The 15,435-nt window shown below is 42.1% G+C and overlaps 1 protein-coding gene across 10 annotated transcripts in view; it reads right to left on the bottom strand.

Moving 5' to 3' along the window:
• Window positions 1–274: 274 nt before the first annotated feature.
• The window catches only part of LOC121535283 (LIM and calponin homology domains-containing protein 1), a 146,052-nt gene continuing 130,891 nt past the window's right edge, over window positions 275–15,435 (bottom strand). For 5 of the 10 annotated variants that reach the window (XM_041842260.1, XM_041842254.1, XM_041842181.1 and 2 more), the window contains 14 exons: window positions 14,902–15,016; window positions 14,476–14,606; window positions 13,493–13,598; window positions 13,179–13,259; window positions 12,484–12,515; window positions 11,624–11,746; window positions 7,196–7,288; window positions 6,198–6,362; window positions 5,603–5,700; window positions 5,165–5,335; window positions 3,911–3,994; window positions 3,378–3,486; window positions 2,840–2,942; window positions 275–2,517 (listed from right to left, as the gene is read on the bottom strand). In XM_041842260.1, the coding sequence (XP_041698194.1) occupies window positions 2,492–2,517; window positions 2,840–2,942; window positions 3,378–3,486; window positions 3,911–3,994; window positions 5,165–5,335; window positions 5,603–5,700; window positions 6,198–6,362; window positions 7,196–7,288; window positions 11,624–11,746; window positions 12,484–12,515; window positions 13,179–13,259; window positions 13,493–13,598; window positions 14,476–14,606; window positions 14,902–15,016 (1,437 nt within the window). In that variant the 3' untranslated portion in view covers window positions 275–2,491. The remainder of the gene's footprint in view (window positions 2,518–2,839; window positions 2,943–3,377; window positions 3,487–3,910; window positions 3,995–5,164; window positions 5,336–5,602; window positions 5,701–6,197; window positions 6,363–7,195; window positions 7,289–11,623; window positions 11,747–12,483; window positions 12,516–13,178; window positions 13,260–13,492; window positions 13,599–14,475; window positions 14,607–14,901; window positions 15,017–15,435) is intronic. The other 5 variants (XM_041842190.1, XM_041842200.1, XM_041842226.1 and 2 more) reach the window with 5 other exon arrangements.

A 15,435-nucleotide genomic window follows, 5' to 3' on the forward strand; every position in this document is an offset into this window, starting at 1 on the left:
TAATCCATGTCAAGTTCACATATTAGTTCTCACAAATTCATCACATTGTTTAATAACTATTGTCATGGATTCTATAATATCAAATATTACTATGCACATCTATAGTATAACTCACCTAATACACTGAAAGACACCTGGCGGCCGTGGCCCATTCAAAGGGCTGGGGATTGATTTCAGCACCATGGACAGCGCCTCGCGCCAGAAAGCACGCTTTCTGACAAGTTGAGCCGAATTGCCTACTTCATAATATCATATAACTACAGACACCCACAAATCCATTTATTTTGTTACATTTTATTTATAAACATACAGTATGCTATAAAGCCATTGCATTTGAACATCAAATTAATCTATATTCGGATAGTGTTCAGGTGAATATTACAATAAATAAAGAACTTAGACATAAAATATAATTCCCAAGCTATTTATCTTGCTAAGACAATATCGATATTTCTGTCTCAAAGATGCCCCCCTTCAAAATTAGCCGAGATGTATTCATTTCCTAAGTAAAAGTAAAAAATACACAATCAGAACCGAAGCTTAAAAATACAGTATGTCAGAAAAACCTACCCAGACGAGACAGGGCAAAGTTGTAAGCTACATTTGAGAATGGATCATACGTCCGATATAGGAGAAGGCTATGGATTTATTTCGAGATAGCAAATGACTTGGAATAGGCCTACGTGCATTTGAACATATATCCACCACTGGTATCATTTCTCGAACTGCTGGCACTGACTGGTCTTTAGTTTATATTCAACCAAATGTTACTCACGTGCAACTGCTGGTAAGAACATTCTAGCCATAATTTCACAACGCAACAAGTAGGCCTAATAATTTTATTTTTTGTGTTGAAAATGGTTTTCTATTGCTGAGCATTTACCAAAATCGTCACCACTGTCAACAGGGCATAGAGAGGCATATAGCCTCATTATAATAAAATAATAACATTCGGATACTCAATTTAAAAAAACAATGTCAATTTTTGTTGCAAATGGCTGCTATTAAATATTTCAACCATATATCTTAGATATATTATAGATTCCGTTTTAAACTGTAAAGACTATCACTGCAAATCACGAAATCATGAGAAAACAATGGAAGGTTTGGTAGGCTATGACATGAGCAAAAACTAAAGGGGGATATCAACCAAAAATAATAGTGGGGCGATTTTAAGCCCTGGTGCAGTGTCCTCTGTTTTAGCACTATTTCGACAAATACCTCCCAACCTACCCAATCATACTCAAATGGACAAAAACCTCTAATTTCTTACCAGTCATACTTAAGTGGACACCGTATTTGGGTTATCTTCCCTGGCGTGTGAAACCACCTGCTTACCTAAGGCACATGTTTCATGACATTCCAAGCGTGAAATTCCTAAAGATAATTGGTTAAGAGGAAACCGAATGGTTTAGTACAGTAGCATACATCCGTACTAATGACAATTGTTATCCTCCACAAGCGCAACAAGTTCACATGCACCAGTTCCTGTTATTGCTCTAAAATCAAGTACATCTAACTTGTAAGCGATATTTGTTTCGAGCAAAGAAAGTGAGAAAAGGAGAACGTTTTCAGGCCAAAGTGCGATGTTACTGTAATGTATATCCTAGTGACAGCACGATATTTATTTTTTATCCAGTAGGCTACTAAAGCAACAGGGAATAAATAAAAGATAAACAGCCAATTTTCGAGCTTCCTGTAAATATAAGAAAGGCAGAAAAACAATTTTACTCTCAGAATTTAAAGCCAGAGTTTGGATTAATTGTGGTTTAAGCGAAAATCTAAAACAGGAGTAACAATCAGGCTTTTCTAAGCCTTTTGTTGACCATCAAGAAATAACCCCTAAAGATCTCAAGTCATCAAAATGGAATGCACTTCTATTACAATACTTTAAACTTTAATTCGAAATCTTGACAACCTTCTTAAGGAACAAATTAAAAGCTGGTTACAAAGGAAAGACTAATAAAGTCTATCCAACAACCTCCATACCAGAGAATAATTCAATTAAAATAAAGGGTTTTCTTATTAAGAAATATTGAGTCTAAGTGCCAAACTCATTGATTGGATTTCATTGCATTGGTATTTTCAGGAGTTTCCTATACAGTTTTGAAGTGATGGAGGCTGTCATACTGTCTACACCATATTTACAGTATCAGAGCTCAGATTCAAAATGGCCACCATCCTCTCAAGGGCTTGTGGGTGCATATAGAAATGAGGAAGTGAGAACCTCTGAGCTGTAATCATACAGGGCCAATAGAATCCAAAGGGCGACTATGATCAGTCACTAATATTCAATGCACACACAATTTTCCAAGGTCAGACATTTTTTGGCCCATTTCAATAAAGTCGATGGGATGTGAATTGCAGACATTGCAAAGATCCCAACATAGGCCTTGACAGACAAGACACATTCCACACATATGTCGATTATCTGGAGAAAAAGGAAGAGGGGAGACAGTTTCTCCGTAATCCTTGTGCTTTCCCAACGTCGTCACAATGTGGTTGGCTGGCAGGCTGCTGAAAAGAAACAGAGCAACAATAAGGACAACCGTAAATTCTCTAATAGAGGATCATCGTAATTCAATGGGATTAAGGAAAAATACATGTATTTCTCTGAGGCAATTGGGTACATGATACTCTTACATCAGCAAAATTAATACTGTGAAAAGGGCAATGAATTCATTAGAGTGTGATGTAGCTATTTATCATGTGAAAGCGAGGAAGACAAAGGTGTGTATGTGAGAAAGAGAGAGAGAGAGGATGTATGAAAGTATGTATACATGTGTGTGTGTGTGTGTGTGTGTGTGCAAGCGGGGATGTGAGTGTGTGTGTGACTCACAGCGGGAGCGGATGTAGCACTGGTGGCAGTTGAGGAGGCCGTTCCGAATCCTCACGTCTGTCCCCGTGGTGGTGTCACCCAGCTGTCCCTTACAGACCCCACACTGCAGAGAGGGGGAAGAGGAAGAAAGAGAGAGAGGAAGGTGGAAGCAAAGTAAGACATAGGCTTTGTTTGAATACTTTGAAAATGCATCATTCTTTCCTTCCTTGCTTGTAGTAATCACTGATCTGACAAGGCTGGCGGCATTGGTTAAAGTGTTGATCAGAGAGGATGGAAAGGTTTAAGCAATATGGTAATTCCTTCACCTTGCCTTCTGATTGGTTGGGCGGGACATTTGCCATATTACTTGCACCTATACAATCCTTAAAGATCAACAAGGAGAATCTGGGGGGGTTGGTTTACGGGTTGGATTGAAATTCATCATCAATTGCATTAGTCATGGTCCTGTGGCTACTACCTATGGATGGATGTGTTGCTTTGATGATACGATGCTACCGATGATATGATACCTAACGCAGCCTGCCTGCGTGATACTGACCTTAAAGCACTGGATGTGGAAGTAAAGGCTGAGGGTCTCAATGATCATGGCCGCCCCTTTGCCCAGAGGGTGACCGCAACTGGAGCACAGCTTCTTACCGCTCACCGACCTGCAGGGGAGAACATGGTCCAGGTTACCACAGATTGACAACTGAGCAGCACAAACTGAATGACCGCAGTGCCAAAATAAGTATGGTTCAGTGGATATATGGTCCAGTGATAGTGAATGGAACATTTAGGGATTGAGGCTTGTAGATTCCTCCTGACTCGCATATACTGTAGTAAAGCATATGAATCTACACATTACTACAGTATATGTGACTCAGTTATACCAGTTTGAGATACCAGTAATGTCTTCTATAGAACTGACATGATTGCCCTACTTTTCACAGAAAAACACAGATCAAACCTTGCACTTGCGGCAAGTTCAATATCCTTCTCAATATAACAGATAACAGAAGCAGCAGTAAGAGGCCTCAAGGAGCTGAGTTTGGCGTCCTCTGGTGTACAAAATGTGTACATGTGGCAAAATACCTGTTTGGAGATGGAGGCATGTCGGATGGGCATGTGGTGGGTGACTTTGATGGACTGGGCCCTATGGTCTCAATAGAGCCACACCTGGAGATGAAGAGCAACATGCAACATGACGGCCTGTCTAGCAACATGGACATGATTGGATCCTTTAGTATGAATTGGACCAATCAAAACTATGAGAGCTAAGCAAACAATATTGAGGTTCTATAGGTCAGTGTATCTCAACTCCAGTCCTCGAGTACCCCACACCGCACATATTTTTGTTGTAGCCCCAAACAAGCACACCTGATTCAACTTGTCAACTAATCATCAAGCCCTCAATGAGTTGAATCGGGTGAGTTTGTCCGGGGCTATAGGTGAAAATACAAATGTTGTTGGCAATTCTGTTGACCATACAGTGTGCAATACAGCTGTATTTTACAAATTCACACTATAGGCAGTAGGTTTACCAATATGTGTTCTTATTTTTTTGAACTACAAAAAATTACCTTTTTATTGGTTGGACAATTATAAATAAGATACCTTTTTGTGAATTCCTAAATATAACATCTCTGTTGTCATTTCACTATAAAGCCTGGGCTGATTCCCAAATCACTCCCTTCCCCGCGGCCCTCCATTTGCGCGTTCCTGTGTGCCTCGGCCATATGCACAAGTGCCCCAAAGCTGAGGGAGTAAAACTTATCGAGGGTGTAGGGGCTAATTAGACCCTCTGATAGCCACTTCAGCCAAGCCAGCAAGGCTGTATACTTCAGAGCCAAGTGTTATCCCGACACACACCGTGATATGTTTGGAATATGTGCAATTTAGATCAAAATAAGGGAGAGTGGTGCCTAATTACATTGCCACGTGAATTTGTTTATGTCTGATTTCGAGACTTGACACATGTAACAGATGAAATACCTCCCAAATTAAATGTTTAACTGTTATGTCTTGTAAAACGATAGGCTGGATTTGTTCATTTGATTTTCATGCTCATATTTAAAAGTGGAACATGAATTGCATCATTCAAGTCAGGAGTGTGTCCTTAAGTTGATGGGTTTATTGATCCCCTCGCAACTCTCTGGAAGTCAACCTCTGGGTTTCGTCAGCAACACGTGACAACGGAGGGGCCTCCGAGTCAATAACCTAACTTAAAAACAAAAAGAGAAACCTCTCTGCATGATACAGTGCATATTAGCCTGTGAATGACAGAACAAACTCACACTCATGCACGCACCCTACCCCTACCCCACATCCCTCCGCACCCGCACATACCTCCTGTCCCGAGAGGGCGTCTGCTGGCTGGGTTTGGTGCAGTCTAGTAAGACCTCTGGATGTTGTTTCTTGTTGGGGGGCTGGGGCAGGGCCATGGCGGGTGGTGCTCTTTGACCATTCTTCAGACTCTGAGTCAGCTTGTCTGCCTGACTGCTGTTCTGGCTGATCGAGCTGTGGACGATTGATTGTTTGATGAAATCATTGATTAGTTTCAGTTTGGGTATAAAAAAGAAACATTTGTCATTAATGAGCAATGGCATTAAATAGAAAGTCATTATTTTCATGCCCATTGTAGGGTTCAACGGCACACACACACACACACACACACACACACACACACACACACACACACACACACACACACACACACACACACACACACACACACACACACACACACACACACACACACACACACACGCACACTCTCAGACTGACCTGACTGCTGTTTTCAGGCTCTCATCTCTGGACGCTGTGCTGATGTCACTACTCCTGTCGATATCTTGTCCTTTCCATTCCACACTCTCTGTGCTCCCCTGGTGGATGAAGAGAGATGAAGGCAGTTTCAAAGGGTAGGTTACAATCACGCTAAAATCCACTAAAACACAAAACATACTGCCTTATGGGACATATAAGCTGTTCAATAAATTAATAATAATAATATGCCATTTAGCAGACGCTTTTATCCAAAGCGACTTACAGTCATGCGTGCATACATTTTTTTTTTTTTTTTTTTTTTTTTTTGTGTATGGGTGGTCCCGGGGATCGAACCCACTACCTTGGCGTTACAAGCGCCGTGCTCTACCAGCTGAGCTACTGAGGTTAGTTCACAATTTCACTGGATTAGTGAAGTCCACGTCCCTACTCATACACTGAGTATAATGCCTTTGAACTGTGTCAAGTTGTGATACCTTAAAATCCAATGTAACAAAAAACACATTGCCTCTTTGCATATATTTACTGTTGAATAAAATGGCTAATTCAAAATGTTAGATTGATTCAAAAGGTAACCCAATATAACATCTCCTCTCACCCCCTGCCTCTCCAGCAGCTCCTGCTTGCGTTCCCAGTCGGCCAGCGACCGGACGATGGTGTCCTGGGGGTCCATGGGCGTGGGGCCATCCCCCCGGATGGGTGAGGGGAAGGTGGAGGAGAGGGGGGTCAGGGGGGCCACAGTCTCTTCTAGTATCCTACGCTCCTGTGGAGGGAGGAAAGGAGGGAGGGAGGAAAGGACGAGAGAAGGTGGAGGGAGGGGTAAGGGGGGAGGGGAAGGAGGGAAGGGAGCAAGTTAGGGAGAGAGGGAGGGCAGAATGTAGGAAAGAGTCATTGTATGGAAATGTTTTCAGTCAGCAGTCACATACATCACACACACACACACACACACACACACACACACACACACACACACACACACACACACACACACACACACACACACACACACACACACAGTGTTGGGGAAGGTACTCTGAAAACATAGCTTACCAAGCTACCAACTACTTCACACTGGAAGAAGTTAAGCTACACTAAAGCTATCCTTATGAAAAATATAGTTTACTTAACTAAAGTAGCTCACTACATCCAAAATACTTAGTGAAACATTATCTTATATCAATCTGAAATGTCATAGACTACAAAATTGCAAGAATAGATCACTTTGGGGTCATATGTTAACAGAATGTGCAATTTAGCCTATTAAACACAAAAACTATGTTTCAAGTGAGATTTAGGCAGGTATGATGCCAAAAAAGAAAATAAATGATTGCCTATTTCCCCCATATTTTCTTCTCTTCTCAAAGAAAAGTAGTGTAGTTCCAGTAGTTAGCTACACCACTACATGGCAAAAAAGTAATTCACTACAGAAAACACTACCTATAATTTAATTAAACTACCATCAAGCTACTGCAAATTGTAGTTGAATTACAAGTTGAACTACATGTAGTTCACTACTCCCCAACACTGCAAATACACATACTCTCCACCCTGCCACCTTCGTCAAGCACACACACACACACAAACACACACACACACCTCCTCATGGTACCTCCTCTCCTCCTCTTCCACCTCTCTTTGCGCTCTCTCCCACTCCTGTTTCAGCTTCTCCTGCTCGCGCTGGTACTTCTCCTGTTATCGTGGCAACGAGAGATGGCATACATTCATTAACAATGAGAAGAAGAGATGTGAGACAAACAAAAGTAAAGTGGTTGGTCGAACATATAATGCGAATGTCTAGCAACCCCAAAGGTTGCATGTTTGAATCTCATCACAGACAATTTTAGCTAATTAGCAACTTTGCAACTACTTAGCTTGTTAGCTAACCCTTTCCCTAACCCTAACCCTAACCTTAACCCTTTAACCTAACCCTAACCCTAACCTTAACCTCTAATCCCTAGCCTAGCAAATGTTAACATTAACCACCTAGCTAATGTTAGCCACAACAAATTGGAATTCGTAACATATCATACGTTTTACAAATTGGTACCATATTATATGAATTGCTATTCGTAAGATATTGTACGAATTGCAATTCGTAACATATCATACGAATTGCAATTCGTAACATGTCATATGAATTGTAATTCGTAACATATCATACGAAATGGATGATGGACCTCCACAAATGAATACATACCATACGAAACGTAACATTTCATACTAATTGGAGTGTCTCAGATTTACATTTACTATGTTACGTCTACCCTTGAGTCCAGTTGCAGCAACTGCTAGTAGGTTACTAAGACCCTCCACTAGCAGCCATGCTACGGAGATGTTATGAATATTGTGGGAAAACCTCTATGAACATCAAATTCTGCTTTTCATTGCTGACCAGCAGATGTCACTAATGTGCATAGTGTTAAAAGCTCTGAGTAATGAACCGTTTTTCTGCACAATTTGGTGAAAGCCCCAAAGGCTTCAGAAAGCCTTGATTTCCCATCACTACATATCACTCTCCCTATGGCCCTCATGTAGCATGTAGGAAGTTAAGTATGACTGGGCTTCAAATTGCTTCCTTGATTTCTATTATCTAATAAGTTGCCAATCTTTGCATTACCAGTTCTCTTTTTGCATGTTATATAGAAATAACAGTCCCAATTTAAACAAAGTACAAAGTATAGAGCATACATAAAGGCTTCATAAGCACTACATAAATGCTTCACAAATAAGATGGTCATACCAAGGATCATTTAGCTATTTTATTTTGAATAATAGGACCCCTATAGGTATAAAATAATATTTAAAAATATGTATTTGATGAAACATTGAATTTAGCCTTACTGCTATTAGCCCATAAAACACAATGAATAACAGATTCATACATGGAAAATTAGATAGTCCAAAAATACATCAAAGGAAGTATGTTTTGAAGTGTCTGTCCTATATTTGAGAGATATAAGAAAGCTCAGAAAAAAAAAAGTTTTTACCATGGAATTACCCGTATACCTTTCACGTGGAAATGCCCCATTCACTTCCATACATTTTTCTACCCATACCAGGTTACCTTCAGATGAGTCCCATGACACTTGTGGGGGTTGTAGCCCAAACAGTTCTGACGCTACAGACAGAAGTTGGCACATTTGCAGTACTGACTTCAGATGAGTCCTGTGCCGTTTGTGGGGGTCATAGAGCAAAACGGACAACACCCTCATGTTCGTGAGAGACTTTCAATATTAGTTTGTAGTCCAAACCATTCAGACACTATAGACGTTTTTGTGAGAAGACCGTTTTTCGGGATGTCTCCTGGTCTGACAAATAGCGCTGTTGCTCTGCCACCTTCCACCACAGATGCGGAACGCTGACATCGATTGATGCGGTGGATTGAGACGGAGCCTATGAAACATATATCTCTAGCTTAAACAGACAGATTTTTATGGGTATTTCTTTATTATGCTAATTAGAATTCCACGGGGGCACGGACATTGACCCTACAGTGGGAATTGTTATGTCACCCTTTATACACCATTTGTAGATTATGACATATGCTTATAGATGATTTGTGAAACATTTATGTAGTGCTTATGAAGGCTTTATGTACACTGATCAAAAATATAAACGCAACATGTAAAGTGTTAGTCCCATGTTTCATGAGCTGAAATAAAAGATCCCAGAAATGTTCTATACGCACAAAAAGCTTATTTCTCTCCAATTCTGTGCACACATTTGTCTACATCCCTTTAGTGAGCATTTCTCATTTGCCAAGATAATCCATCCACCTGACAGGTGTAGCGTATCAAGAAGCAGATTAAACAGCATGATCATTACACAGGGGCAACTTGTGATGGGGACAATAAAATGTAAAGTTTTGAGGGAGCGTGCAATTGGCATGCTGACTGCAGGAATGTCCACCAGAGCTGTTGCCAGATAATGTAATGTTCCTTTCTCTACCATAAGCCGCCTCCAACGTCGTTTTAGAGAATTTGGCAGTACGTCCAACCGGCCTCACAACCGTAGACCATATGTAACCAAGCTAGCCAGGGACTTCCACATCCGGCTCCTTCACCTGTGGGATCGTCTTAGACCAGCCACTCGGACAGCTGATGAAACTGTGGGTTTGCACAACCGAATAATTTCTGCACAAACTGTCAGAAATCGTCTCAGGGATGTTCATCTGCGTGCTCGTCGTCCTCACCAGGGTCTTGACCGGACTGCAGTTCGGCATCGTAACTGATTTCAGTGGGCAAATGCTCACTTTCAATGGCAACTGGCACGCTGGAGAAGTGTGCTCTTCACAAATGAATCCCGGTTTCAACTGAACCGGGCAGATGGCAGACAACATGTATGGCTTTGTGTGGGGGAGCGGTTTGCTGAACGTTGTGAACAGAGTGCCCATGGTGGCGGTGGGGTTATGGTATGGGCAGGCATAAGCTACAGACAACGAACATAATTGCATTTTATCGATGGCAATTTCAATGCACAGAGATACCGTGTCTAGATCCTGAGGCCCATTATCATGCCATTCATCCGACGCCATCACTTCATGTTTCGCAAAGATATGTACACAATTCTTGTAAGCTGAACATTTCCCAGTTCTTCTATGGCCTGCATACTCACCAGACTTGTCACCCATTGAGCATGTTTGGGATGCTCCGGATCTACGTGTACAACAGTGCGTTCCAGTTCCCACCAATATCCAGCAACTTCGCACAGCCATTGAAGAGGAGAGGGACAACATTCCACAGACCACAATCAACAGCCTGATCAACTCTATGCGAAGGAGATGTGTCGCGCTGCATGAGGTAAATGGTGGTCACACCAAATACTGACTGGCTTTCTGATCCACGCTCCTACCTTTTTTCTAAGGTATCTGTGACCAACAGATGCATATCTGTCATGCGAAATCCATAGATTAGGGCCAAATTAATTTATTTCAGTTGACTGATTTCCTTATATGAACTGTAACTAAGTAAAATATTTTTGTTCAGTGTAATATAAAGCCTTTATAGGTTGCACTTCGTTTAAAGTGGGACTGAAAGATCTCTGCAACAGATGGTGTGAAATATAGAAGATTCAACTTCAGACTCATGTTGAAATATGAAAACATCGGATCAACTTTGATTTTGAGGTGAACTATCCATTCACATTGGATTTCATCTCAATTAATAACTTGTGTTAGTTCAGGTCTGTAGGAAGCGCCAATGAGAAACATGGGCAAATCATGTGACAGGAAAAGTGGGCATACACAAACATAGCATGCATGATGAAAAGTGTAAAGATAAGAGAAAAGACAAACCATCAAAAACCACCAAAGCAACAGACACACCATGCAATGACAAGGGGGTTTAGGGGTCAAAGGTGACAAGGGTGACAAGGGTTCATGAACCAGCCAAGCAAACCCTGTGGGTGGATGTCAATAGTCTAAAATGGCTTTCTTTCCTCATCTCATCCCATTCTTCTGTACAGATCTGAGAATATAGTGAGGATGTGAGGATAAAGGAAGGCTACTTTGGAGAATTGAGACACACCCTATGATGGTAGGTAGAGGAGGAGTGCGAGGTTGACTGGCGGCAGATTTGGGGTTCTGGTGAGTGAATGTGAGACGCAGGACATGCCATAGCACAAAGCTTTTTATTGTGCAATGCTGCCACCGTGAGTAGCAGATTGGGGTTCGACTTCAGACTCAGAGCAGGCAGATGCCTAAGCAATATTGTGGTTAATTTCAATGTGGCTGCATGCTAATAGAAAGCCCCCACTTTGGGTAAATGTAACTGGGGCTGCAGACCATAGATTCAGTAAACAATAGGCTTATTCAGGCCAAGCTTTTGCCAATGTCAATAGAGCGTCAGCTTTTGTAAATTAGCATGCTAAGTCAGGCCTAGCTTTTGTTACCATAATTTTAGCAGCATTTTAACTCAGGCCTAGCTTTTGTTACCATAATTATAGCAGCATTTTTAACTCATGCCTAGCTTTAGCATGCTAAGTCAGGCTTTGCTTTTGTGTCTTTAGTAGCATAACTCAGGCTACCTGAAGCATGCGCTCCTGCTCTTGCTGCCACCTTTCCTGACGCTTTCGCTCCTCATCTGGGTCCCAAGACCAGCGGTCACCCCGCTTAACCTGGATCACTACCGGGGATGACACCTGAGTGACCTGATAGGGCCCATCCGGGGCTCTCACACACACACACACACACACACGTACACACACGCACACACACACGCACACGACACACACACACACACACACACACACACACACCCGTACACACACACACACACACACACACACACACACACACACACACACACACACACACACACACACACACACACACACACACATACACACACACATACACAAACCCGTACACACACACACACACACATTTGTGCACACAAGCATGCATACATACACAAACCAACCCACAAACCCATAAACCGAAGTACACACACACATCCACAAACAGGGAAGAGAGGAGACAGACAGTTGATCTACCACAGCACCATTTCCATGCTAGCCAAAGGAGTCCTACTAAGGAGAGAGAAAAGAGAGATGAGGGGAAGAAGGGAAAAGGAGAAACGCAATGCTGGGCGCTTTGTACATCTTCCTCATCTAATAGGTTGAGCCAATGAAGAATGACCAATCAATCATTGGGTCTTAGGGAGGTCCTAAATATATTAGAAAAACAACGAAAGGATTGTGCTCAGTAGGCACAAAACAGAAGAACACGAGGAGCCACTAACTGAACTTGCCCAATAAGAAACACTTGTCTTTGTTTCACGTTTTAAAACTTTTTGTTACTGTGTGGCCTAATGTCTCAACCAGATGAGAAACAATAAAAAACCCTTTAGAACTATACCAGGAAAGCACCATTACAATCTACTTACCACCACTTTACCACGCTCCGGCTCTTCCCCCTCTATGAAATAGAAATAGAGTGAAAAAGGTAGACGGTTAGAAAACAAACATCTTTCAAACACAGGAACTGTTGCTGAGTGGACATGACATTTTTGTCATCTCATTTGGTAACTACGCTGTCTTTGTGTGAACACATGGAAAAAGCTATTTACATAATGAATGTCATGGGGGGGAATTAGGGAATAAAGCGAAAGGTGGCAGGGAACAAATCAAGGTGATAAGGTATAAAGTTAAAGATTGAGTTGCTGAAAAGCTACGAGCTGTGTGGTATTTTTCACTACTGAGTGGCTAACAATTCCAGTTTCCTTTTCGGAGATGGTCTGTGCAAAAGTGAACCAAAATCAACATTCAACAATGCTGTAACACTTTACACGAAGTTGCTCTTATACCTGTAGTTGCACGGCAGTTACGATTGTAACAACGTTGTATTAACATTATTCATGTAGTAATTACAGCATAATAAGACCAACTTCATGTAAAATATAATGGGATCCACAGGACACCAATAATAAATGAAAAAATAAAAACAGTAGAGTGAGGCAACGGGTTTCCAATGCTGTCACCCAGCCCCTGGGGAAGCACTGGGGACACCCTTCACAGTGTATGAGTATGTGAACGCCAACGGCGGTTACAGGCAAGCCCAACCATTCAGTGAGCAGTTTACCTGGTGGGGCGAAGAACTCCCAACGTAGGCCTAACCTAGGGTTGCCGGTTTCTGGCGGATAACTGGCACTGTTAGCCAGCTCTACAGCACAAGCGAGAAGGAGGGGGAAGGAAGGAGGCAGGGCAAGGGGGTGAGGAGAAAAAGAGGGGATAGATAGAGAGATCAAAAGCAAAAATACAGAGTGCCAGTTGGAGAACCAAAGGAAAAAATAGTTGGGGCGTGTGATAGCAGAGGTGAAAGGGCTGCGTACAATAAAGACTATTGGGAAAAGGTAGTTTAAGGTTCATTCTCTTCTGAAAACAGATTTCGATTACCTGTTGTGGGTGCTTCACATGGTGGTTTGTTTCTGACAGGTCCTGGATCAGCCAAGGCAGCAACTTCCTCTGCTCTCTGAGACAACTCAAGGCTGGGCTCACTGACCTAAGATCAGAACCAGAAAAGTCATAAACACAATGATCAAAACATGACCAGGGGAATATTCAAAATATTCAGTTAGAACGTAGCAGATATACATTTTATTTATAGAGCTTACGTGATACCCTATTCTACACAGTATAGAATCATGCCTGTTGTACATAATGCATTTCTATCTGAAAGTTATATGGCGCTGCACCCTCCTGGGCAAGGCTTCTGCACTCTTTGAAACATTAAAGGTTCCTCCAAGAACCCATCAACTAACCAAAGGTTCAAATATTTACCATTGACTAGCAATGGTTCTTTGAGGAACTCCAGGGGTTCCTTGAAGATCTCCACGGTTCTTTGAGTCACCACTAATTCTATGTAGCAAAGGGTTCCTGGAGGAACCCTGGACTGGAGGCATGGCTTAGTAGGGGCGTGGCTTTCAAATACAGGCGAATATATTAATAAAAGTCACATTGTCCTAGAGAAAACGTCATGCCAGGATAAGCCTACATGAAACACAGCCCTTATTTTAAGTGTTTCTAAAATCCCCTATGGAAAAAATGAATGGTGGAAAAACGATTGGAACCATTTCCCTATTTGACTGCTAGGTTTTATGGGTATTATGACTCATACTGTGGTACTCTATTGAACCCCTCCCATCACAAAACGGTTCAGGTTTGAACCTTTACACATGGTTCCTCGAATACCCTTTTCAGAGGGGTTCCTCTAGGAATCTCTTTGAACTAGAAAGGTTACCCTGTGTGGCAATTTTTAGAACCCCAAAAGGTTCTTCCAGGCTTCTTTATGTCTAAGACTGTGTTTGAGGTAAAGCAGGGCACAAATGATTGGCTATTTGGAGCATTGGGGCCATTGATTGGTTGGTAGGTGATCTCACCTGTGCAGTCACTGGCTGAGCTTGCTGTGTGGCGTGCTCTGATTGAACAGGACCGGGGACTGTGGCATTCTGTCTGGTCGCTGTGGCATCCGTACACACTACTGTTTGTTCCTTGGTAGCTTGTTGTGAGCCTTTAAACATGACAGAGACACATGTTTAGGTGCATCAGAGCAAGGTTCTCCATCAGAGTATAGGTCCAGACCGTGGGTCCTAATGTGACTTTAACCATAGGAAGACCAAGTTGAATAAGTTGTTTAATAGCTTAAAATGTTAATTTGCAAGTCAGACAATGATTAATAAATGACTAGCATGCGTCTTGAATAGCAACAGGATTTGATGGGTTATAAAAACAATATAAATGGTCACCACTAGGTGTCAGGGTAGCAGCAGTTAGACCGGTATTCGATGTAACGCATATGAACAGACCTGTAGCTGGAGAGGGCTGTTCTGCAGCTGCTGCTGTGCTGGGCTCCCCCTCCTTCAGTGGGCCTGCAGCAGACCTGCCTCCCGCCTCCATAATGCTCTCTGTGCTCTGCAGCTCCTGCAGGGACACACAGAGGAAGAAATACTCTGATTATGCGTCCTCCACGTTCCTTTTGTTGAAGTCATGACCTATCTGACACAATGTTGCTTTATCCTATCTATGACTGCATGTAGACTAAGAACAACACATAGTTCTGGTTTATATGTAGGTTTTCACTTAACAGTTTTCAAGACTTATGTTGTTATGAATACACCTTCCTGTCCGACTCCAACTGTTTGAACAACATGCCTGTTCACTTTGTTTAGATGTTGAAATCAAGTGGCCTACCCGGCAAAGAAGATGCTTATTTCTCAAAATGAGAATGTGTTGCCAATTCCTTACATATATGCGTCTTTCTTTGCTATGCACAACTAGCACTAACAGTCTATGGCTAACATGCTGCTAGCGGTACGTGGTCTATTCAGACCCTTGGATCC

The sequence above is a fragment of the Coregonus clupeaformis genome, chromosome 2, assembly GCF_020615455.1.
Source record: "Coregonus clupeaformis isolate EN_2021a chromosome 2, ASM2061545v1, whole genome shotgun sequence".
Lineage (NCBI taxonomy): Eukaryota > Metazoa > Chordata > Actinopteri > Salmoniformes > Salmonidae > Coregonus > Coregonus clupeaformis.